General features: G+C 46.1%; 1 protein-coding gene across 2 annotated transcripts in view; it reads left to right on the top strand.

The window, feature by feature from the left end:
* Positions 1–25,908, top strand: part of RTN1 (reticulon 1) — a 118,804-nt gene that overhangs the window by 70,333 nt on the left and 22,563 nt on the right. For both annotated transcript variants that reach the window (XM_075712677.1, XM_075712676.1), the window contains one exon: positions 553–1,335. In XM_075712677.1, coding sequence (XP_075568792.1) covers positions 553–1,335 — 783 coding nt within the window. The remainder of the gene's footprint in view (positions 1–552; positions 1,336–25,908) is intronic.

The raw sequence follows: 25,908 nt of genomic DNA, 5'->3' as shown, positions 1-25,908 counted from the left end.
AAGGAAAAAAAGAAAAAAAGTCTGAGAAAAGTTTCTGACCTGGAACTTTTCACACCTGAAAGTTAGTGTTTGACAAAATTACTAGTAACTAGACATAGGTCGTTAACTATCAGCGGTGCCAGGAGCTCACCAGACCTGTGTGTGTGTTTGTCTCCGGAACAGACCTGTATCTGTTGGTGACAGTCAGATGCTGTCACGTGTGGCCTGAGCCCATGTTCCTCATGACTGGTGATTTTCCTGGTGAAAACCACATTGCTGAGCCACTGGCCAAGCACTTGACAGCATTGCCTTGTGCCTCAGCTTTTTCCTCAGTAAATGATGCTAACGAACCCCTTTTATAAGGAATATGTGCATAGGAAATGCTCTGTAAGGACAAGCTGCTATTACTGTTAGTCATCCCAGACGGTGAGACTTTCTGCCTGTGTTACCAGCCCTGCTAGACGGATCCGTGCTGGCATGAAATCTATTGTGTTTGTTGCCTAAGCAGCCAGAAAATCTCATTGTTAACAAGTTTTTTTTCTGGTTTATTCCCCCTTTCTTTCCGGGTGGCAGAACCGTCCAGCTCAGCTTTGCAGGACAAAGGCAGCCTGTGGGAGGATGAACTCATCAGTGCCATTGAGGAAGAAGAAAGCTTTTCCTTTGAGACGCCAGAGGTGCAGCGGTCGCCAGCCCTTTCTGCTGAGAAGAGAGACCAGCGGGTCAAACCTGGGCACCCTGCCATCTCCTCACCCCTGGATAATGAAGCCAGCAGCGCTGAGTCAGGGGACTCGGAGATTGAGCTGGTCTCGGAGGACCCGCTGGCTGCTGAGGAGGTGCTGCACTCCAACTATGTTACCTTCAGGCACGTCGGAGGGCCCCCTCCGTCGCCTGCCTCCCCCTCCATCCAGTACAGCATCCTGCGGGAGGAGCGGGAGGCTGAGCTCGACAGTGAGCTCATCATTGAGTCCTGCGATGCCTCGTCGGCCTCTGAAGAGAGCCCAAAGAGGGAGCAGGACTCCCCTCTGATGAAGCCCATGGTCATGGACATTATCAAGGAAGAGAACGGCTCACGCACTGATGCCTCAAACTACGAAGCATGTAAAACGACAGAGAGCAGGATGAACAGGGAAAACCTGGCCGAGCCTGTGTCCTACCTGAAATGCTCCTTTGTGGCACCGAAAGTAGGTGCCGAGCCCCCAACCTCTGCTGTCAGCACCAAGGAGCTGAAGGAAAGAAGAATCCTGAAGAAACCCATCGAAGAAACTGTTGTTAACCAAAGTAAAGTGTCTTCCAAGGACTCTGGCAAAAGAAGTCCCTTGGCTTTGCCCCTGCTGCCATTTTTAAATAAGCAGAAAGGTAAATGCAGATGTTTATGTTGTTTTTTGCAGTGCTGCTGAGAAGGGGGAGGAGGAGGAAGTGCCTCTTCCTTGCAGGGGAGATGTTGGTAGTGCTGAGCAGGGGGAGTTTCTGGCAATGGATAACCTCAGCTTGATGCTGGGCATGCCTGTGACAATGCCCACATCATCTCTGACCTTCCCATCCTCTTCCTTTTCTCCTTTTCCTTTCCCTTAGAAACAAAAAAAACACCAGCAACAATAATTTTCAGCCTTAAGCATATAGATACTGGGTTAAGCAGGAACCCCAGCAGCATAAGGCTGATTCGTGCATCGGGCATCTGGAGGACAAAGAGCAACAAATGATCATTTTTCCTTTGAAATAGTACCTGCCTTGCCCCAGGGAAGGGATGCAACCAGGAAGGTGGTCCTGCCCCTCCCAGAAATGTGAGGATAATGTTTTTGAGGATAATTTAGGAAAAAAGAATGATTCAGAGGAGGAGAGGGGGTTGGGTTTGGTGGGCCTGGGTGTTTCTGAAGCTGGTGCAGCTTAAACGAATCTCTCTCACAGTGGCTGATGCCCTCTGTCCTGAATAATGAGGGTTTTGTGTACACTTCCAGGCTGATGCAGGGAGGTGGGTGGCTTAGGGGTGCTCATCCCAGCTCTGCATGCCTTGGGGGGCATCCTGTGTGCCCTTCTGAAAGCCCCTTCCCTGGTCCAGCTCTGGGAGGGAGAAGGGCAGCACACTTCCCTGGTACTCAGGTGAGCTCGAGGGCACTTGTGTCCCCATAGGATCCCTTCAAAGCCACTGTAGTGCCAGCCAGGTCTGGGCTTGCTATGCCAGGTGCTGAGGTCCAACTGGACCCACCAAACCTCTAGAGCCACCACCAGCTTTTGGTCTGAGCTAAACCCTGAGGACCAAGGGGTAGCACATGGTCACTGCACGCTGACACTGCCAGGGGTCCCTGTAGCCTGTAAGTGGCTTAGTTCACAAGGTGCACAAGAGAAAAAAGCATTTTATTCTTTGCAAGATACCAGCTCTAAAGAGCCAGGGCCTTTGTGTGCCTCTGGCTTTGTAGGCTGGTGTGGAAGGGAGGGAGGGAAGGACACTGGGGCTGCCCCACACCTGCCCTGCTGCCCCTCTGCTGTCTCCCCTGGCTGGGCTGGGGGCCAGCAGCTGTCCACAGCTCTTCTGTCAGATGGGGGTTTGCAATTCAGAGAGCTGCTGCTTCCTTGTAAACAGCTGGATAGAGATGGAGGGGGGGAAAATCCCACCCCTGCTGCTTAGAGAGCATCTTTTTCATCTGTCTGCATTTGTGCAGACGTTTGACCACATGATGGCCTCAAGATGTGGCAGACACATTTTAAGTGGCACACTTTTACAACTGATTTATCTAGCGCTGTGAACCAAAGCGTGCAAGACTAGTGGGGAAACAGCCCAAACTTGCATGATGTGCTGAGGACTGCAAGATCTGCAGTGCAATAAAATATGTTAATACTGATATTCTTAGCGGTAATGAACTAATGACACCAATCGGTTGAATAAGAAACATGACTATAGCTTGTAAGTAGGTTTTGCTGTCAGATTCTCAGAGCTTGCTATGTCATGCTGTGCATCTCTTAGCTCCCTCATGGGTAGGATGAGGTCCAACCATTTCTCTTCCCCTTACCAAATTCTCCTTTCATAGGACTGGCCCAGGCCCTGCCCAAACCCTAGAAGCTGTAGGGTTGATTGAATTTGCCTTACACACCCTTCCTGCAGTGTCCAGCATTGGATCTCTGTAACCATGTTGTGTTCTGTGTGTTGTTCTGGGCAGACGACTAACAATTTGGTCTTGAATTTAGGGAAAATGTTTGGGGAATATCACATGGACAGCTAGTTGCCTGTCTCTCCATTTTGAGATTTCAGGCCCTGTTACAATTTTTAGTCCCCCTTGTTCATATTCAGATTTTTTTGGCCTAACTTCTGTGTCCAATTCAATTTCTGCCATTGCCTAAACTGATGCTAGTAGAGGCTTCTCATACGCTGGTCAGAGAAAATCCCTGTGTGCATGAGCAGACTTTCTCCCTGCATCACAGTGTGTCCGTGTTTCCTATCTGTATTCCTGTATGACAGTACTGGCAGGAACGTTGCCTCCAGGACAGACGCAAGACAGCTAATTACTATTTGGCGGTGTGTAGAGGACTATTTCAGTGTGTGCTTTTCTCCCTTGAGATACTCTGGTGCCTAAGGCAAGGAAAACAGAAATGTAAAGCCTCTCAAGAAGATTATTGCTAAAACTTGTGTAACTTTTTAAAGCTGATTTCAAGGTATGGGGAGGTGGGCTGAAGATAAGAAATTATGGATGATAGTGGGGTCCAGTTTATGCTACCTTCCGGTCACGGGTGTTTGCTGCATGGGTCACAGTGTCTGGGTGCTAGTTCAATTTTTAAGTTGAAGGTAGAGTATGGGACATTCCTTCTGACCTGTGAAAGGAGAGCTTGTCCCTCACTCAGAGAATTCACATGAAACCCTTCAGCAGTTTTTCAGTTATCAGAGGTGTACTGGGGGATGTGTTAAGTGGCTTGGTGGAACCGGAGCATCCCCCATGGCTCCGCCCAGGCTCCATCAGCCTGGAGCTGCATCAGCTGTCAGGGAAATGATGTGGCAGAGCACATCCAAGGGGACATGGACTGACTTCATAGCATCAACTTGAGGTCTTGGCAAGAGCTTTACATCAAAGCATCGTATGTGTGTCATATACCAACTCAGATGCACCTGGCAGGCATTTGGCATGGGCCACACTCAGCCAAAGTGGCGAGACTAGAGGGAGATGTGGCAGTGCCACACAACGGAGGTGCAGCAGAATGATATCACCCAAAGGAAAAACAGTATCATCATTCATTAATTAAGAGAATTACCTTCATTATCATTATTCATAAGTAAAAGAATACTAACAGGATGTGACTATGTAGAATCATAGAATCGATTGTTAGTCACTAAGCACACATATGTACTTGTTAAAAGGTAGGAAACAGAAAAACCTTCATTGTTTCTTGTTACCTCCTTGTTACATGTCGCCTCAGAAGTGTTATGCTACCACCACACATGGTTAAGACAGAATGATTTTAGTGATGTTGACAGAGTCCAGGTGGGGACTGGTCCCCCAATGGCCATGGCAAGTCCCACCTCAGTTCAGGTCAGTGCTAGCACAGTGTTTCTGGAGATTCATAGGAAACTGGTGGACCAAATGAAGCTGTTCAACACACTTAGCTGTGTTTTTGACATCCAGCTGTAGATCTTTCTGTGGCCCTTGGCCAGCTCATAGCCAGGTATATGTATTTTAAAAATAGTCAGCTGTCAGTTTCACGTGTCAGTGTTAACTACTCTAATACCACCAATGAGTCTTTTACTCATATCTGTGGCATTAAATATACTTTGCATGTCTCATCAGAAGGGTTTGCCCTGGGCTGGCAAGACAAAAATTGATTTTGAGTGCAGGCTCCAGGAAATACATGGAGAAACTGTACAAAGTGAAAGTGCAGTGTTCAGCCTGACCCCAGGAACAGTCTTGCTGATTGTGTTGCTGCCAGCCTGCAGCTTAATTCCTCAGAGACCTTTCTGGTGGGTCTGCTAGGCGAGCTGAAATCATGGCCATTCCCCTAAATAACAAGGTGGGGCACAGCAAGTGCACGCACAGTTTGCGCAGTGAAAACTCAACATCTCTGCTTAACGTCTGTTGCCATCCAGTGGCAATAACAAAAATGGGCAGTGACTTCCTACCTCCATTTTACTGGAGCTGACTATCATGATTTGAAGTGGTGGAGCTATTCCCATGCTGTTAACTGCTAAGCAGCCTTGCTCACTTTTCCACACGGTCAGAAAGATCGCATTGCTTGCTGCAACACAGGCTTTGTTTTGGCCAGGGCTGTGCAGTTGCTACCTGTGCTAGTGTTACTAATTCCCTTGCCTCCTGTGGAGCAAAGAGGGGAAGGCAGAGCTGTAGCAAGACATTTGCTGTTCAGCTATCACTGACACAGACCTTACACAACAGGGCTGAGAGCCCCCTTGGCTGTGGCTCTGCAGAAAGGAGGTTGCCAGCTCAGTTGCTTTTTTTTTCCCTTTTTTTTTTAAAATATTCCTCCACAGAGAAGGAAGACCAGATGCATTTGTGTTTTCTAGTAGCCAGAGCAAGGAATGCAGATTTTTAGGTTTGTTCTAAGAAAAAGCTGTCTTGCAACAGATTTTCACAAACTTTGGAAAATAATACAACTGACTGGTGTGGCCTGCACAGTGCCTTGACATTGCATAATGCAGGTGATGTCCAGGCTGTGCTTGCACATGCCTTGGGTATGCAGGAATTTCAGAAAAGACCTGCTTTCCTGGAAACATGCATCTTTTGGCCCCAGGACAATTTGCAAGAAGCCCAAAAGAAGCCTGGACCAAGGCAGGTTGAGAAGGAGGGCTTTGGTTGAGTCCTTTCCTGTTGTCTCTTGGCCATGCCTGTTGGTAACTGTCTGCCAGGGTGGCCTGGGTTACTGCATGCTGCTGTCCCACAGCCTGGTCCTGGGCAGAGATTTCCCTTATGCTGGGGCATCATGTCTCTCTCCAGCCTCTCCTTCAGTGAGAATATTAGGAGATTTCTTCTGTTCGATCCGTTTAATGAAACGTGCAGCAGCTTGTTACCTTCCAGATCAGATGTCTGAGCTCAGGTTAAAAAAAAAGAGATGTGGACATTCATAGTAATGTTTACTTTCCTTTTCTTTTTATTTTATGGTGAAATTCAGCATGGGAAAAGGAAAACCCAGGCCGGGGGCTGTGGGGTTGTGCTGTCACTCACATGCTAGATGGCACAACTGGCAGGACCTGCCACGCTACTATGAGACACTCTGTTTTTTATGCCTTATGAAAGGCTTTTGTAACCTTAATCTGGTTTGTCCTTACCACATGCCCTTCGTGGCTGCTGCGGCTCTAAGCACCCATGAGGGACACCAAGGTTCATGGCCACCCATCTCTATGTGGTGGCCCGGTGTCCCTCAGGCAGTGTCACAAGCTGCAGTCAGGATCACTTCTGGTTTTGGGATGACACTGGCAAGTGCCCTGGGTTGAAGAATATGTTTCCCCTCCTCCCTGGTGCCTCTTGTGCCATCCCACAGTGTCCAGGGCTGTCACTCAGTGGACAAGCACAAAGCAGTGTGGGCTTTTTCCCTTTAATCTCTCACTGTGTCCACCCCTGTTTGGTGCCAGAGACAAACTGATTTTACACAGCTTCTCAAGGAGATGGTTTTCCAGCAGAGATCTAGGAGAGACCCTAAGTAACTGGAAGTGCTTTTTGTTCAGCAAAATGTCATCTGCATTGCATTAGTGTGTCTCTGCTGTTGGAGGAGTCACTAGTAAGGCATTTTTATGCAGGAAGGGGATGTATGGTAGGGTGATTTAGCAATCTGAGGCTCATTTCTCATCTGCGTGCTTTCACCAGGCTGAGTCTGCAATCAGCAGCAAGCCAGGCCACAGCTTAAGCATACGGTAATGTTAGTTTAATATTTTAGTGCCATCTGCTGTAAGTGCCTCCACACTCCGGCCCATCTGTTTTGCTTGCTTCAGTTTGCTTTTTATGGGGCTCCAGGAGCTTTGCATCCTTTGGAAAGTCCCTGCTTGGAAAAGGTGCGGGGGAGAAGGATGTCCTGCCTGGGGCTGGAGTGTCTCCACCTTGTGATGCTGTAGGAGGAGTGGGGTAAAATCTGCCCAGAGAAGTAAACATGTGAATCTATGCCTGGCCTTGTCACGAAATCTTGGAGTAGATTGGTGAACCTCTGTGCGCTTGCCTCCCATGTGGAATAATTTAGTTGGGAAGGGACCTGTGGAGGTCTCTGGTCTGACCCCTTGCTCAAACCAGTTTGGTCAGGTTGCTCAGGGCCTTGTCTACCTGTCCATCTTCTCATCAAAGGCAGAGATTTGTGGGTAGCTGAGACCTGGAGCCTGCAAATCTGGGTCAGTCCCGTGATGCAGTCTCAGCGCCAGGAGCCGCAGGCACACTGCAGAGCGAGGCAGAGGAGTGATACCACTCAATGTAGCTTCGTACAGAGTGGGCTGGCAGGAACTTCACAGGGTCCAGAGAACCCATCTCCTGGCCCACAGCCAGGATGCCTGGTAGAGAGCTCTTGACAGATGCTTGTGACTTGTTTGGAAAGGCCTCGCTTGGCAGATCTTCTGCCAGCTCCCAGGCATCTGTCGAAAACTGTTGCCATTCTTCCATCCTTCTTTACTTTAGGCTAAGAAATTCTAGCTGCTTCAGTTTTTCCTCTCTGGTCATGTTTTCAAGCTGTCTGAACTGTCTTGTTCCCTTCATTCTTTTCTATCACCAGTTGAATCCTTCTTGAAAAGAACCGGAGAGGGTGCTCACATGGAGGCTGTCCCCATGCTGATGATGGGTCGCTTGCCTGCCCTACAGGCTAGGACTGGGCTCATAGAGCCTACTGCAGCAGCACGACATTGACTTCTATTGCTGAAAGAGGGAACTCTTCCATATTGCTTGGAAATGTCTATTCAGACTTCTGTAGCAGGCTGTGCTGACCCATCTTTCCCTACTTGGACTCATTTGACTCTCTGTTAATTATCTGCATAGTAACAGGAATGGAGTAATTTTTGAAGGGTTGGGGAAGCCCAGTGGAAAAAAAAAATCAAGTTAACTGTGATAATCTTGCCCATTTCTGAGAAATGGAGAATTTGAATGAGTTCCTGCTCAGACGGTTGAATGCCAGCTGAAGTGGGCTTGCTCGGTTAATGCAGAGCAGATGAATCAGGGGGACAGGTGTTTTCCAAGAACCATGAGCAGCTATTGAGTGCAAGAGATCCTGCAGACATGACTTACAGCTTTTCCAGAAATCTTCTGGACTCCTCCCCTGAGCAAAATGGTTTCTTTGTCTCCTGGGCTGTCTGAGCCCACAGCCCACTTTGGTTCACAAATCTCCTCATACTCTGCTGTATGCAGGGCGCTTCCTGAGTCTACCGTCTTTAGGAGTAGATACTGCGCGCTCTCAGATGCAAACCAGTGAAGTAGCTTAAGTAAAGAGGGTCTTAGAGGAAGAAATGACACCTGCATTGCTAAACCCCATGCTAGGGCCATACCTGGAGTGCCATACCTGTTGTCCAGGCCGGTCTTCTCCTTCCATACCTCTACTTGACTGCCCTTATGTGAGGTCAGAGATGAATTTAAGGCTAAGGTGAGGGGCAGGAGAGAATGCAGCTAAGGCACAGTCCAGCCTGCTCTTGTGTCTCTGCTCTGATGCATGTTCTTTCTTGGCTTTGTGGCCTAGCAACACAAAGTTATGGCAAAAATGGCCAATTAGCCATTTATTGGCCAAAAATGGCCAATAAAAAGTAAGAAAACAGTTTTAAATTAAACTGTCTGAGGCATGCAGAGCTGCAGCCAGGAGTGAGGGGTGATTTTCTTACTGGGAATAGTTTCATACCAAGGAATCACCTTTCCACAGTATATTCTTGATATTTTGGGATGTTTTGCAGTACATTGGTAGACCAAGAGGTTTTGACTTCCAGCTACTTTGTAATTCTGCTTTCGCTCCATTCCAGGAATCTAAAAAATTACTCTGAACACATGATAGGACATAAAACCAGTGAGCTGTGATGACATGGACTCTGCAGGCACATTCACATGGCCTCATTTTGCGGGGTCTTATTCCAGAGACTTTTGAATGACCGAGGCAATGGGGTCCCAGACACCTTCTCCAGCCACTGTGATGGGAGGAGATTCCCCATCCCAGCTGAGCTGCCCCAGCAGTGACTCATGGTCATGTTTCTCTGTCCATGGAGGAAGAGAGGGAACTTCACAGCTACCCTTTTTCACTGTGGGCCAAGCAGTTGGAAATGTTTCTGCCTTTGCAGCAGGCTAGGGCCTGTTTCCCCATTTCTGGCCAGTTAATGCAATTCAGCTGCCACATGACAGCTTGTTATAACTGCCAAGCTGTGATAACTCAACTAGAGCTGAGCTGGAGAAACCTGGAGACATGCAGGTCATGGTGGTGGAAATAAGCAATGTGCACACTGGCAGGTTTGTGCTGTACATGATTTCTCTTCCACTCCTCCCAGACCCTTTTTTTTCAGGGAGGACGGAGTGATTTTGGAATTTTCTGGCCTCAGGAGTGGTTGCAGAGGGGGACAAGGAGAGCTGATAGATGGTCAGGTGCTGGCTCTGGGGTTCTCCCTGGAGTCCTGGTCTGGTGGGAGCATAGCAGGGTCTCCCAAGTGAGTGAGCGGTCACTTAGAGGAGATGCCTCAGCCCTGGAAAGGATCAGAGCCAAGCAAAGAACAGGGGATTTTCTCTCCTCTCCCCAAATGATGGTTTGCTTGTGCAGTGGCTGGGATCAGTAACCACCAAGTGTAATGATGCCCTCTCATGATTACCACCATGCACATATACCAGAGCATGACCTTGATATGACCTTCAGAAACATCTTAATAAGTTTCATGCCCTTCAGATTCACAGCCTGTGCTGTCTATAGCCTGAACATCTGGACCATTTCACCTCTGGCATCTGTTTCCTCCCCTGATTTTTGCCTGTGTTCATGAAAATTACTCCCCATGTGTTGGGTAAGGTCAAACTTCTAACACATAAGTGTCAAAGCATCTTAAATGCAGAGTCTGGATGCTTAGAGGTACTTTTAAAATTGGTTATAGCTTAATGTAGGAGGATTATATGTCTTCTCTTGGGACTGCTATCCACTCCACTGCCTGTGTGTGAGTTAAGTACAGAGCTATAAAAATTTATAGGCCTTATCCTTCCGTTTTCATATATCTTCACTTTAAGAGCAAAGGACTGCTTCTGAGGAGCTGTCATAAGTCATAGCACTCAAACAAAAGTATACAGACCTTTCTGATAGGTATGACACAAGATGGTGCTTATAAAATATTTCTGCCAGGTCAAGATTACATCCTGACCAGTAAAGAAAAAAAAAAAAAAAAGAGCTACTTGTTTGACTGTATACATGTGCCTGATGGTTATGTCAAATGTTTAAATATCAAAGCCATGAATGACAAAGTCTAAGCCAAGAGCAGCGAGTTGGTGGGTATCTGTATACAGACAGGAACCTGCTGAGAAGAGGTCTGAAGAAGAAAGATATGTAATGTGTGAAGACCTTTCTCTGTGAGCTGGGCTGCACAAGCTCACTGCTTGCTCTGCTTCTGTCCATGTCTACGTCCACGTCCTGCCAAGCTGAGCACCCAAGGACAGCCTCGTCCTGCTCCTGGGGAAGGCTGCAAGGAGACAACCACTCTGCTCATGAGTGATTTTTCTGTTCATGCGGACAAACCTCCATTGCATAATCACTCACAGTTTAAGCACATTTTAAAAGCCAAAATCTTGACACAGTGTCCCTTTTGGTGTCTCTGGGCATCAGTGATCAATGACTAAGCTTTCAGGCAAGGCTGTGACACTGACAATGTGGTGGTAGCCGGTTTTTCCCAGATGCCTAGACACAGCGATGCTTTGCCTGGATAGTTCCAGCAGATCTCGGAGATTTGGTATTGACAGAGAGAGCTAACACCTACTGATAGCTTTTCTGTAGCTGACACAATATATAGTAAGGAGAGTTGTTTATTCTGGGCATACAGAAACAAGAAAGAAAGAAAACAACCCATATATAATGAAGGGGAAAATTTATAATGCCTGCAAGGCATTTCTGTAAATGATGTTAAAGAGCTTTCTCCACACCAATTCAAGTTTTTAGCTCAGAAGGTGCTTAGAGAAGTTTATATACTATAATACAAATTAAGTAAAGGAAAAATCAAAACATTTTGCTTTTATTAACACAGAATATTTTGCCTCAATGCAGTCTTCTCATAAATGTAGTGTTTTGCAGGGAACTTCTAGAATGTTTTGTTTTCTGATCTGCTAGAAATGCTGCTTCTGAACCTCTGCAATGCTCTGTGAGCTGGGAATCACTGGTTTTCACCAGTTTCATTGATTAATTCAAATGAGAGTTTGGACTCATTTCAGGTCAGATTTAAATTTATTATTAAGGTCTGGTGATATAAAATACATCTCTAGTTCTCAAGGAGAGGTGAAATACAAACTTTTGAACATCTTTGCCTGTTTCAGGGTGGCTCTACTTCTTTAGATGCTAAGCAGAATAAGGACTTCCCTGAGTATTGCTGTTTGTGTCTGGTAGATAACATGAGGTTAAAATTAGCGTATTTGACTGTAGTGAAGGGGTGTGTGTGTGATAGATGTCCGCTGGGAATAAAACCTGGAGGTGGGTATTGATTTTACTGGTGTTTTTCCTTAGCTTCTGAGAGTGCACTGCTGATTGGGACATAATTGCAATATTGACTGAAAAGATAATTTTTTTTTTCTTCCCTTTTCCTTGGGAGACTGCTGTGTTTATGTCAGTTCAGAACAACATAGAAAATAAGGGACATGCAATGATCCAGCAATTCAAAGGGCTTGATTTCCCCCAAAGAGAGAGTGGTGTATTTGTCATTTTGACTCTTAATCTTATCTTGATTACCACTTTAATTTGTTTTATTCCTCTGCAGTAATTTTTTCCTAACTCTCTTGACCTTTACCCAACTTCAGCAATTTTACCCACTGTTTTTTTCAGAGAGGTATCACAGATATCTCTTCCCCCTCTGGCTCTGACAGCAGCTTGGTGGCTACATGGGAACTGTAGCAGTGAGAGGTCATTTTGGTGTTTTGCTTTCACAGTGCTTCATTTGTGTATGAAGAATACAAACAAGCATGGAAAAAAATAATGCACAAAAGGACAGGTCAGTGTGGATGGCAGTAATCTTCTACCTCTACCACAGGTCTACCAGATGCTAGCCTGCCTGTGGTGGGGACATTTGGTGATGTCAAGGTTGCTTAAATCAGGTCTAGTAATGAAAGTGAAGGTTTGTTGTGTTGGTAGTGATGATAGATTTCACAAGTGCTGTGCGTCTGGGAGGCATTGGGAGCCCAGCATCGTTTATGAAAATTGGGCATACAAAGATCCCCATGCTTCTGAAATAGGTGTTTCTCCTTTCAGGAGGACCAAGCATTCTTTTGCTGCATATTCAGGGCTCAGCAGACACAAAGCATGAGTATTTTGCAAGCCACATTATGCAGCAGTGAATATTTAACAGGAAAAACCCTGCTAATTGGGTTGCTTTTAGGTGAAAGGCTCTTTGCTTTCCTAGAAGCTTCATTTTAGGGTTTATCTTCCTTGCAGCTTCAACTTGACTCACAGGTCTATGCATTGAAAGCCCTTTGGTATCACTCGCTCAGAGAAACCCTTTCCTAACTGCTGCCATGTGATTTTATGTGGAATTGGTGATCTCTTCCAAAGGTTTCACTTGGTGTTACAGTTTGCTTCACATCACAGCTTCCCATAGGAGTCTTCTGTAACATGGGTACTGATTAGATCCACCTGGGTGCTGCCAGTCCTCCAGTACTTTCCTGCAACACTCTAACATCACTGGAAAAGATGTATAAACTTTCTCACTGTTCATATGAAAATAATCCACAACGCAATTCATTAGAGTGCAAACTACTGTGAGAGGTAACCTTGGGAGTCCTCTAGAGCTGGGGTAACTTGAGAGGCACAAAAAGGACACGGGTAATCAGTATTACCTTTGCAAAAAGCCATGTCTTAGAGAGAGAAGTCTTTCCAAGGTAGCAAATTTAGCTTGCATGAAGGATTTGGCATTAGACTCTCCAGATTGCCAGGTAAAGTAGGAATCTCAGTAAACACTGTCTCCTTTCGAACTGGATCCTAAAGAATAATTTGCCAGGGAAACAGCTCATGGTGTTGCTACTTCATCTGGCTACATGTAAACCATGTTGGAGCAGCACATTTCATACAAATGAGCAAAATGTAAATTTTTATAATTACTTCTTATCTTTTGAATAGAAGGTGCAATGAGATTGCAGAATTTAAGGGAAAAAACAAAGGCAGGTTTCCAAGGTCTGATACCATCCATGGCCTGGCTGGTATCAACCCTCTGCCTTGCTTGATGTTACTTGGGATCCACAGTGGTGTAAGATCAAAACCCAGCCTCTGACATTCCTGGAGACACTGTTTCGACAGAGACTCATTTAAAAGCAGCCTAGGATCTATGCTCACTCATGGAGTGCTGTTGGCAGAGGCAGGCATTGTACAGACAGGATTTTCTGCTCTCTTTTAGAAATATAGACAGTTTCTTAGAGAGGCAGGGGGGAGTTGTTGCATACATCCTAATGAAATGCTGGTAACATCCACAAAACAAAGTCTGTATCTGGGCAACCAGCAAGGAGAAGAGTATGAGAGCTCGCAGAAAAGACAGCGGAGATTAATAGTCAGGATTTTTGAAGGTTACTTTGTCAGCTAATGTACCATTGAAACAGGAGTAGCTATGCTTACTTGCTTAGGTTAAGTGCAAGAGCTTTTCCAAAGAATGGAAGTTACTTTCCAAAGTGAGAGAATGGGCTGCCATTGCTGTTCATCTTAGATGCCTGCACTGGAGCTGCTGGAGCTTTGCTGCTGCTGCTGCTGCTGAAAGAGCAGGCCCATGTATACCCTTAGCTGAAAGCAAAAGGTTTATTGCTCCAACCAGGGAGTCATAAAGTGAGTGGGATTTAATAAAAGCCATAATAGCAATTGTGCCTTCTGAAACGAGCAATCACCTATACACTTTATTTGCACAGACAGTTATTGCAGCTGGATATTATGTGCTGACTCTGCTGCCTGGTGCTCTCAGACATGGTAATTGCACATGGAAACTGGGTCAGAAGTTGCATGTGCAGTTATGTCTGATGTTCCTGAGAAACAGTTCTTGGTCCTTGCAGGGAAAAGGTCTAAGTAGTGTGATTTTGGGGGACTGAAATAAAGATGATTCAATCACAGTGAAAGGACTACTAGAAGCAGTGAACCTACAGGTTTTGTCCATGCTGAGAGCTCCACTTTTCTCAGCACTGCAGGTTGGCAGTGAGAGACAGTGAAACAGTCCGAATCTCCAGGCAAAGCAAAAAGGGAGATGATACTATTGTCATCTTATAGATAGGATGCTGAAACATGTGCACACCCATCTTAAAGCCCCTTTGTCTAGAGAAGCCGGTGAAAAAGTGACAGAGATTGGCTAATTTATTATATGGTTAATTGATTTGTTGGGTGTGATGAATTAATTTCACTGCAATAACACCAGGAATACACAACAGAACTGGGAAATGACCCCCAGGTTTTTCTGAATCCTGGTTTGTGAGATTTTCCTTATCACCTGGTTATTGACCCTTATATCCAATAGATGTCTGTAAAAAAATAGTGGGTTTCTCCATCATTCAAAGTGGCTGTGAGCAGGAGCAGCAAGGCACCATGCATTGAGCAGAATGGTTAGCAGCACCCCATTTCTATCAAAGAGGTAATTTCCATATAAATAGCTATATTTTCATATAGCTATGGCAATGTGCTTTCTGTTTGTAGATCTTGCTCCTCCAGCAGCAATGAAGCGGACATTATGTTGGAATGAAGTTTAAATGGAGAAAAGGGCCAAAGAACTGATCCTGCTAAGTGCCAAAGTGGCTTTGACACACGCTTAATGGTGCTGAATTATTCTTTGAGCTGGCTGGGCAAACTGACATTGCAAAAGGAAATAAATGAGGGTGCTGGAGAGAAAATGCCAAACAATGCCCCAGTGTCACAGATTTCACAGAGGATCTGGCCTGGGATTGCACCCCTTAAGTGCCGGTTGTTCCAGGTGCAAGCCTGTTGTAAAGGAGAGAGTGAATGTTTTGGCCATGCACACAGGTGTGACTGGTGATGCCTGTGGGCCCAGATTAGCTCAGTTCATGATGGCAGATCTTCCTTTTGAGGGGACGTATTGCAAAGAGCTGGTAATGGCCAGCAGGCAGCTGTCTAGGGCCAGAGGCAGTGATGGGGCAACTTTGATATAGCAGGTAGAGCCACGAAGTCTGAAAGATTAACCCTTGTCAGCCACATCTGTCTGGAGAACATGCTGTCTCCTCTTACTCCCTTTAAAAGTGTCTTGCTTTCTTCTGTTCCTGCTCCCCTGGTTAAAAGTCAATCACAAGTTTTTGCAATGTCTTCCCCCAGTGCTCCCTATCCAGGTGAGAGCCCCATTCCCAGACCAATCTGGGATACCTGTCTGCAGGTATCCCCCCCTTTTCCCTCCACTTCAAATCCCATAGAAACAGAGGAACAATGTCTCATCAAACTGTTCTGCATTACAGCACTCTATTTTGAGGGAAGGGAGGGAACGGAAGCCTTGTCTTTTTAGTGTGGTTAGGATCTGACCCTCTTCCTGGGGACAGTCTAAGCAGAGGCATTGCCTTTGCAGTATTCACTGCGCTACAATCTACAGCAGTAGCTAAGAGGAGTATCTGGGATGAGCAGGAGCCATCTAACACACGCTTGATGCTACACAGGGAGGGGGACACACTGAAAAGACCAATGTGATAATCATGGACTCACAGGTCTGGCTGTGCTGTGGTTTGAGTCCTGCCTGGGGAGAAGAATCATTTCCTGGCACCTCTCTGTCTGCTAAGACTAGAAATGTTGCCTCAAACACTGTGTAAATGGCTCTGCTACATATAGCCGAGCTCTCCTGGGTATTCTGGAAGAAAATATTCAGAGCACTTGGCTTCAGCTCCTGTTGTTGTTGTTGCTCTGATTTGGAGATGCTAGCAGCTGAGATTTTCAGGATTTTTTCAGATGCAGGCTTTGCTTTTTCCCTGTGAGCAAGGGTGGAGTTCAGATCTGCAGTTTCTATTCATGGATTTGAGTCAGGCATAGATATGTATCATACCTATATGTATAATTCTATACCTAAGCCTTCCCCCTCCTGCTTGCTTTGTGCTTGCTCAGTAGAGAGAGTTCCCAGTGCTGCTAAATGGAGGTTTTGCTGAGAAAGCAAGGGGACAATCATGCAGCAGAAACAGACAGCAGGAGCTGTCTGGGCCTTCACAAAGCCAATATCAGCATGTCCAGCTGCATCAAAATACCGCGTCCTTGGTTTCTTTGGGCTCCTATAGAGTCCACTGCTCCCTCCTGTTCCTGGAGCCAAAAGCAAAGCAAGCCCCCATGCCATCCCCACTAGAGGAGAGCCCTACTCACAGTGGGGGTGAGACAATCCCATCCACTTCCAGCAAATGCCACAAAACAATCATTACAGTAGGGGTTCGTGGCTGACCTGTCTCTAAGGATGTCCGTGCTGGGGCATGCTGTGGTAAGCCTTGAAGTCCTGGTCCCCATCACTCAGGACAGGGACTCGTTGGAAGGACTCACAGCCCCCTCACAGCCCAGGCTTGGGTTTCCTTGGGATTTTACATCCAGGTCAAGACAGGTGTGACCAGGCATGTGGACCAAGTTATCATCTCATCCCTGTCAGCACCGGCTCGGGAAAACAAGGACAAACAAGGAAGCATGCACAAAGCATGTGCATCCTAAACCACTGAGATTTGTGTTTTCCCCAGGATCAGTTCTCCCTTCCTCAGCAACAGACCCTAACAAATGGAGAAAGTCCATCTCTGTTAACTTACATTAATCTCCACTGAATGGAAAAGAGATTTAAAAACTGAAATCAGTGAAGAAGGCTCTGCCACACACTTTGGTTATGTGCAGGTATTTTAACCAAGATTTAACTGTGAAGGTTTGACTGTTTCCAGAAAGGTGAGAATGCAACACGCTTTCGGCTGTCACTCCTGCAGGATTTTGCTTTTGCTGACCAAAGTGAAGAGTCTGTAAAATGCTGAGGCACCCTCTGTGCATCCTTTTAGCATATTTCAAACCAAAATAGGAAGAGAGGGAATGTGAATACTTACTGGAATTGTGTATCAGAGAGCACCCAGGGATCCACATTTGGATAATCTGCATTGCAAGAGAAGTCAGGGGAGTAGCAGATGACTTTGAAAGGCTGTAGTGCTAGATGTGTTTCTTAACATGCACAAATTGCTCCCTGATTTCACAAGTTAAAAGAAAGCTCTGTGCTGATTATTGGTTTTAGATCCTATTTTAGTTGTAGTGCCTGGAGACCCAGTCAAGATCAAGATCTTTTGTTAGCCAAGATATGAGCATGCAGTAAGGTCCTCTCCTTGGAGAGTTTGCAGGATGAATTTCAGTCTAAGGAGGATTGTTTAATGCATGAAATAAGGAAATTCCACCATTTTGTTTCGGCTGAGGGTCAGCCCTGCTTTGCCTGGTGCCTGCTCCTTTTTTCAGCCCCCCCCATCCCCTCGCCACAGTGTTAACCTTTATGTGGAGGTGTGGGTGGGAAGGCAAGGGGGGAGACAAGTGAAGGGGCTGAGGTCCGCTCTGCTTTGTTCCCAAAACTTTTCCCTAATTGGATCCATTTGAGGAGTGAGAATTGGTAAACCCTTGTGCTGGTGAGTCACTATATGCCTGGCAATGTCAGTCAGCCCCATGTACTCCAACTGCTCCTGTCCCTTCATGAAGAGGAAAGATGAGGAAATGTGTCTAATATTTGCTTTGTAAACCAGACATACAGAAGTCTGACCACCTTTTGAAAGACGAGATGAGTCTCTCCTCCTATTCAGGAACTGTTTTGGCCCATTACTTGTAGGTAATATGAACAGGGGCCATTATCTCCAGTTCCTGCCCTTGCACAGAGCTGCCAGGCTGTTTGCTTCATGGTGAGATAGGGCTGCCCTTACGTCCCAGGTCCCTCATCAGATTCAAAGCTGCTCCCGTTCCTGTTATATTTGCACTCAGCTTTAAATACAGCTCATAGAGAAGGACACAGTGGGTTCGGTAGGAGAAGCAGCACAGCGAGCGCATGATTCCTCCTGTCGTGTACTATAAATGATGTTTCTGCTGTACATTAGAGGAACAGAACTACGTAAGGGCCAGAGGACCAAATGGTCTGCTTTAATTATTCATCATTAGCAGTAGCTATTATTATTTAAGAGCTGTCCTTCTTGACCTGAAATATTAACTACTAGCCTGTTTCTTTCCTTGGTTGCTACTATCCAATGCCCTGCTGCATTTGCTCTTGAAGTGGACCATGGTAAAAGTCTTCTCCATCAAGTCCAGCTCCAAGCCATTGCTGTCCCTCAGTAATACCAGGCCTCCTGGACTTCCCTTCAGGCCCCTTCCTTGCAGTAATTCATACCAAGCCAGCCAGTGCTTTGCTCCTTGTATTGGTCCCAAATGTGCGCTGGGTTTCCCTTGCTGCGCTCCATCGATATCCCCCCGAGCCCGAGTCAAATGCTGCGTATGATACATTCAAGGGAAGAGTTCCCACCAGTCGTGCCAGCATGCCTTACTGTCAGCTCCATTTCTCCCTGAGAGGCACAGGCCTTGTTTACTCTTCTTTTAATAACACAGATGGTTTTAACAGTTCTCTGCCTTCGCCCCCAGTTCTTTCTCCTTGTCTGTAGTCTGTTTAATGCTTCCTTCTAAGTGATGGCTTTGTCACTTAATCTCATTAAAACTTCTCTTCACTGAACTCCGTGAGCTGCTTATCAGACCGTAAGCCTAATCTCCCATTTGTAAATAATTTGTTCTGTACCTCCTACAATTTGGCCTCATTAGATAATGGCATCACTCTCAAGGTCACTGATACACAGCACGAGGTAAACACCCATGGCTCCAGTGCTAGCTGTCCTGCTAGCTTCCTCCTGCCTCCTCTCTTTGCCACACTGCTTGATTTTATTGACAGCTTTCTACCTTTCCTTCACCCAGTCTCTGATGCATTTCGGATGCTTTCTGTCCAGCATGTGCTGCTATGTGACTCTGCAGATCAATATCCTGTGCTGTTAGAGGCAAATGTTTTTCTGATATCCTCCAGACTCATCTGCACTAGTTTTCCGTTCGCCTTCCAGTTCATTCCTATTCGGTCCAAGAATTTATGTGCACTGTTCTTCCTTTGCTGAGTAAATATTTGTAAAACTTGCAGAGCCTTGTCCTCATGGGCTCAGTGTTGGGAATGGGATATAGGAGCCTTTCACCTTCAGGCCATTGAGCTCAGTGGACACTCAACGGCTTGCTCATCAGCGGCACAGGTAGAAACAAGCCACAAATCACTATTGTGATTTGCTGTCCGTATTTTTAAAAAAGGAAGAAATCCTAGATTATCACAGTTCATGGTACCAACCAGTTCCACCAGGCACTTCCTGTTGGTGGGATGAAGAAAGAAACCAAGCACTAACAGAGATGGAAACCAAAACAGTGCTTTCCTTCTCCCTGCAGGTTCTGCTGGGATGCTGGTACTCGGCATCCCCACAGGCTTTGCCTCCAGCCTGTGTATAAAGGTGTTTGCAAGGCTAATTTCACAGGCTAGAAAAGGCAAGAATGATACCTTTGCCGATACTGCCATTTACTCATTGGGATTTGCTGGTATAGAGTTGTCTGGGACCTTTGCAGTCTCTGGAAATAGGGTCAGTCCTGGTCCAGGCTAAACCCCTTCATTTTCCCCAGTAGATTTATTTTCAACTCGCATATTTCCCTGTTTGGATGTAGTATCTAACAAACTCAAGTTGATTTGGCCCATTCTTTCAGTTTTGCTGTTCTCCCCCTGAAAGCTTTCTACTAAACTTAAGTAATAGATGCACACAGAGCTGTCTTTAGATCATAGGTATCGGTATTCAATACAGTATTGACCACAGTATTCAGAAATTCAGCGTTCAGGCAGCTACAGAGAACAGCTCCAAATCCATTACACAGAGCTGTGGGGAGGAAATCTCACAAGCACTAAAAACTCAGGATTTTTAACTCACTAGAGTCTACAACTGTATTTTCTAGTTCGCAGTTTTTGTGACCGTGCCTAATTTTTCTTACCCAGTAGTCAAGAAAGAAAAAAAAAAATCTACTGGTAAAAAATTCTGCTGCCTTTTGGGACAAGGCTGCTATAAAACAGATGTATATTTTTCTGAGGGGGGTGAATGCAGGAAGGACATTTTGCATTTGCTCACGTAATGGCTGCACATATATCAGCCCTTGTACCTTGCTGGGAGCTGGTGCAAGGCGACCGGGTAGATCCAGCTCAGTCAGCTTGCGAGCAGCTGTGCGGAGTGGCTGTGTTCAGGTTGCTGAGTGCAACATTTTGGGTAAGAGGTAGCTCTTACCTGAGGATATATGGTAATTACTCCCAGTGAAATGTGCCTGGCTCAACAGCAAGAAGATGTATTTGCAACACGCTTGCAAGCTGTTAGGAACTGCATGTTTTGTTCAAATGCGGTGATGCCTCAAGATGCTAGTTTAAGGGCCAGGAAAACTTTGTGCTTATAGTCAAAAATAAGTTTCTGCTCAAAGGACATGTCAATAAGAGTGACTGATGGAGAGACAGACTGACTTCAGGAGGCTCACTCCTGAGATCAGAAGCAGGTTTGGATCAACAGATAAACCTTCCATTTTCCTAAACAATCTGTATTTCCTAGACCATACTTGTTTTGGTATCTCTGCAATACACTGCTCCAAACCATGCTGAAAACACCTTTTTAATCTGTTTATATAACTCCCTTTGTGTGCTGCACTGCCATTCTCTGTGCTCACACAATCACTACACCAATGTGATCAACAAAAGAACAAAAATAATTTTATTCAGTGCATACTCAGTTTCCTCTGAGAACGAGCCCAAGTCTGGTTTCATTCAGCTGTGATGCGCTTGGACCCCGGTCCCTAAAAACAACTCTGCAGCACTATCTACCATCAAAAAGGATTTTTTAAATTTCAGTTTTGTTTTATTTTTAATGATCCATTTGTCTCTTCAGACTCTGAAGCAGGCAGTGAGATAGCTGTGATTTGCAGCCGCAGGCTGCCCGCTCCCTCCTCTGCTTCCATGGAAACGTGTTGGATGAGTTGAAACCAAGCATAGACTTAAAGTACATGATTTCCAAAATATTTGCTTTTTCTTACAAGGAGTCCTTTACCTCCTGTTTGTACAAAACTCTGGGTGAGGAGGAAATCCCTTTAGGGGGAGAGGCAACTTTTTGAGGTGCCTGACTGGTGTTGCTGCAGGGGTTGAAAGCGTCCTCCCTGAGCACATGAGCATGCCCCATGGTGCCTCATTCAGGGGTGAAATGCATGAGGCAGGGCAGGGACAGTGGGTTTTGGAGCTAGTGTCATTATGGCAGTGGCATTTGGGGTCAGGAGAGTTCAGCTTTAATATAATCCCTTTGCTTTACCTTCATTTCCTCCCTGGAGAGGTGAAGAGCAGACCCTCCTCTGCACTTCGGGACCCCAAAGATATGCAATTTGCTCATGTAATAGCTCCATGTGTCCACTGGGCAGCCTTTTTCCCCCTGGGTCATGGTAAAAAACAGATTATTTGCAGTTTGAGGGCAAAATGAGGTAGGGCTTGGGAAAGGACAGGGGCTCACACAAACCTGCATGGCACAGGCAGGGCTCAAAACAGCTTTTTGGGTGGCTGGCATGTTTCGCATGGGGAATCATGCAGAAAGAAAAAGCTTTTAGGAGAAAATGGACCTTAAGTGACAGCCACCAGCTCTGCCTGCAGCTCTCGTGCAGCAGTCTCTGGCTGGAAGGGCTCTCGCCCCACAGGGACGCTGGCATTCTCTGCCGCTGGAGGCTGAGCTGGAAACCTGCTGCTGCAGGCATGACTCCACAGGGCCTGATCCTGCTGCGGGAGCCCATGTCCTCCTGTGGTGGGCTGGTTTGCAGGAGCTGAGCCTGACCCCTGGCAGCTGCACACCCAGTATCTTCTACTTGACCCTTGTTTGTTAGCAAGAGGGGAAAAAAGCCTCTTAGATATGGTGCCTGTAACGAGTTTCTGGGTGGTACTTATGTGGGATGGCTTTCCTGCATGGAAAAGAAGTGAATTTTATCCTCCATCACTTGCAAAGCTTTCAAATTTTGAAGGCTGCTTCTTTATCTGGCAGCCTAAGCACAAAGCAGGGCAGAAATGTTCTTTTCCAGAACAAACCCCAAGCCAAGCCCTTTCGGTTGCAGGACAGCCTTCCATTTCGGTGGCTGGGAAGCCCATCCATCCTTGGCCTCTTAACAAAGCCCTATCTCAGGCACTAAAAAGTAAAAATAAATGTCACTCTGTGCTGTCTGATGGTTCCACAAGATTCACGCTAGTCACAGCCCTTCATTAATTATGTAGGTTCGGCAAAATGTGCCGAAGGGTTCTGACACTTCAACTGTGCAAAGTAATTGTCACATTTACTTCCTAGCTAACAGGGAAGCCCCAAAAAATTGTACTGGGGTGAGTAGGTATGTATGGGTAGGCGAGGGAGTGGGGACCAGGACCTTCCTGCCCTTGCATGTGGTTTTGTCCATACCCCAGAGCCCACACAGCTTCACCGTGGCTCAAAGGGCTCAGGGTTGTCCCCCTGCATGTCAGTGTGGGCTGGGCATGTCACATACGCTCAGCCACGGCCACCTCCATCATCCCCTCTGTGCACCCCTATAAGCAACCTGTCTCCATGCATCATGCCTCCTTTTGCTTTCTGCCTGCTCCAGGGTTGCTCTGGCTCCTCGAGCCAACACGGGGGCTGCTGGTTAGTTTGCTCCGAGTTGCCAGAGGAGGATTGGACCCCATGTTGTGAGCAGTGCAGAGCTGCACCCTGCATGCAGGGCTGTGCTCCTCCCTGGTTGCTGAAGCACGCGGTGACAAGCAGCGGCTCTCCCTGCTCCAAAAAACTAGGTCTTGACTGCAGGTTTGCAACATGAGGAAAACAAACAAATGCAGAGCAGTGTTGCTGTATTTATCTGAAACTCAGAAGCTGTCGTTGGCAGGAAACTTTGATCACTTTACATGTCAGGCAACCTGGGAAAAAAAAAAGAGGGAAAAAAAGCACAGTTAAAAAGCAAGTGTTTTGGAAAAGGTAAGAGCTGCTGCTTCCAAAATGAAGTACAATCCCTTCGTTTCTGGCCCCAGTACTAGACATCCTAATCAAGATGGCTGATGTCTCTCAGCTTCAAGCTGGGGATACTCAAAGGCTGAGGTTTCCAAAGACCAGACCTGCAGGTGCTGAGGACCAGCAGGACTCAGAGACCTGCCTGGCATTCAGCAGCAGCTGATCACGTCTACCGTACCTGTGAAAGATGAGGTTCATCCAAAACAAATATGGCATTTGGGTTTGTGGTTTGGGTTTGGTTTGTTTGCATATACAAAGATTGTGGTTTTCTTGAATTTATCATAGTTTAAAATTAGTGTCATGCCATTATGTTTTATCTCTGATTCATTTGCAAGAAATTAATTTTAAGTATCTGGCATATGAAATGTAAGAGCCTTAGATGGGACACAGGGATATCATGGTTTTGGTCCCTGGATTTTTTTATTAAGAATGAGGTATCTGATACAGTACAAAGGGGTATTTGGTGGAACCTGTCTCAGTCAGGGAGTTTCAGCAAAGCCCCATGTACTTAAATGTTTGCAAGGACTGAAACACTTGGGGAAAGAAGTTCAGAAATCCCAGCAGACCTTTTGCAATGCTTGCCCAGACCTATTTTACTGTTCTCTTTGGAATTTGCCAGTTTCTGCAAAAGCCAAACCTGTTGCTAGGAAATTCACTATTCACGCAGAAAATGTAGTATGCTATCCTTCCACCTTGCATCGTTCATGCGCAGTGCTCTGGGATAACAGCTATTTCTGTACCTCTGCATATCTACACTGTTACTCTGAAATTATTGCTACTTCTACCATATCCACATGCTATCCATAATTGAAGCAGAGTAGTTGAGTGTGCTGTGATATAAGGAAAGCATTTTCCCTTGTTCAGTTTTGTCCAGTGAACTTTCATGCTGCTTATTAATTAATAAAGATGACAAAATAATTCCATTTTACATATATATTCAAATTCACTCTATACCTCCTATTACATATTCATGCTTATCCCAGAAAAGAGGGCTACTATTCCTTTGCAGAAGCAATCAGGAAAATGTGGCTTATGGTGTTTAATGGTATCATCAGGGAAATCTGAATTCCTTAGGCTTTCTAGTTTGGTTTTCTAAATCTGAAATTGTTTCGTTGATCTGTCTTTAATCCTTTGGCCTTGAAAATGGGAAATGAAATTGTCTTTTTCTCAGTTACTCAATGTCAGCATCCAAATCAGGACTTTCTCATTGTGTGCAGAGAGGGGGAGCAAGGATAAATGTTATTTAGGTACTCATAGATGGAATCTGTTTTTCAGAGAGAAATCCATTTCCACAATTTCAGTGGGTTTATCTGGGTTCTGCGTTTTTTTTCTTCTCTTTTTCCTCATTTTGCACCTGTACACATAAAATATCTAGTTTTAGGGATGAGTGATGTTAAGTTCCTAATGAGCTGGCTACAGTGTGTGGATTTTCATTGCATATTTTGCTGATTTGATGCTGGAAGCTTACTTGACCTTGCTTATGGTATCTTCCGTAAGATAGATACATATGATCCATCCTTTCCTCTTCCCTCTGCCCCATGTGAGGGGATGTGCCAGGGCAAGGCCAGCCCCTCCAATCCTCAAACTGTTGCTGCTTTTCTGTGTAGCTCTTCCTTCCTCTGATGTCCTGAAATGCCCCACAAAACCATTTTCGCTGCTCATTTCCCCAGCAAACACAACTCTGATCACTTTCCAGGCAACACTTCTGGCACGTCATTTCCTGATCTAATTCTTCTAATTACCCTAGAGGTTCATAATAACATTTAAAAATGAGAGTGCTGCTTCACTGTCCAAAGCGTTTCTCTAGCCAGTGCTCATATTAGCTCTCACCAGAGCCCTGCTCATACTCTTTATTTTCCCCCTCCCACAGCCTTGCACTGACATTCCTGTCTTACACACCAGTATTTTAAGTCCTTAATTTATTCTTTTTTTTTTTTTCCTTTGAACAGTACTAACGCACCCCTTGTTCATCAGCCCTTCGTGCCACGCAGCACTGTTAGCATTGCTGGAATAAACAGCCAAACTATCTGCCCCCTCCGTTGCCTTTGCAAGTGCTGTAGGGTTGCATTTGATCAGGACAGGAGCGTGTTCTTTCTAACCTGCCCCTGCCCGACCTGTCCCCCTTTCCTCTACACCCTTGGCCAAGATTTTTCCATACTAGCAGCTGACTTCCTGGCCCATGTATGATCTCGAGCTGTGGCTCAGTGAGTGCCACCTCTCTCTTTGCAGAGAGCATTTTGGTACCCAGGTGTCATGCATCCATGGAGCAGGTGGTTGTGGCTATTGCATCCAGTGGTGTATTGGTGATTTGTTGCTGTTTTCTGGGGAAAGCTGGGGTTGCCATGACGATTGTGTGTCAGTCGAGCTGCTGCATGCATGACCACAGCATCTGCACACCTCTGCCACGAATGCGTTTATCCCCCTGGCCTCCCCACACAGTGGGGTGGGGACAGTGGTGGGGGATGAAAAGATGTCTTTGCTGGGATGCTTGAAGCACCTCTCCAGCACGATGCAGAGGGGTGAGCAGCTCCAGGCCTGCTGTGTGACTCTCTTCCCCAAAGAAAATGCCTTTTTTTTTAGGAACAGGGGTTGGGGAAAGGGTCTTGGTCCACGGTTAATTCAATCTGCACCTTCTCCCACCCACCTGGTTTGGGCCAGGGCAGGAGGAGCACGGGGTATAGGAGCAGAGGAACCAGCAGAAACCTTGCAAACCACAGCTCATTTGCAAGCACCCCTGGCTGCTTATGAGAAACCCAACCTGAATTAAGGGCTTGTGGCACTGCTGCAAATG

The sequence above is a fragment of the Pelecanus crispus genome, chromosome 6 (genome assembly GCF_030463565.1).
Source record: "Pelecanus crispus isolate bPelCri1 chromosome 6, bPelCri1.pri, whole genome shotgun sequence".
In the NCBI taxonomy this organism is placed as follows: Eukaryota; Metazoa; Chordata; class Aves; order Pelecaniformes; family Pelecanidae; genus Pelecanus; species Pelecanus crispus.
Note: the sequence above shows the minus strand (reverse complement) of the source record. Positions and strands in the feature narration are given on the sequence as shown.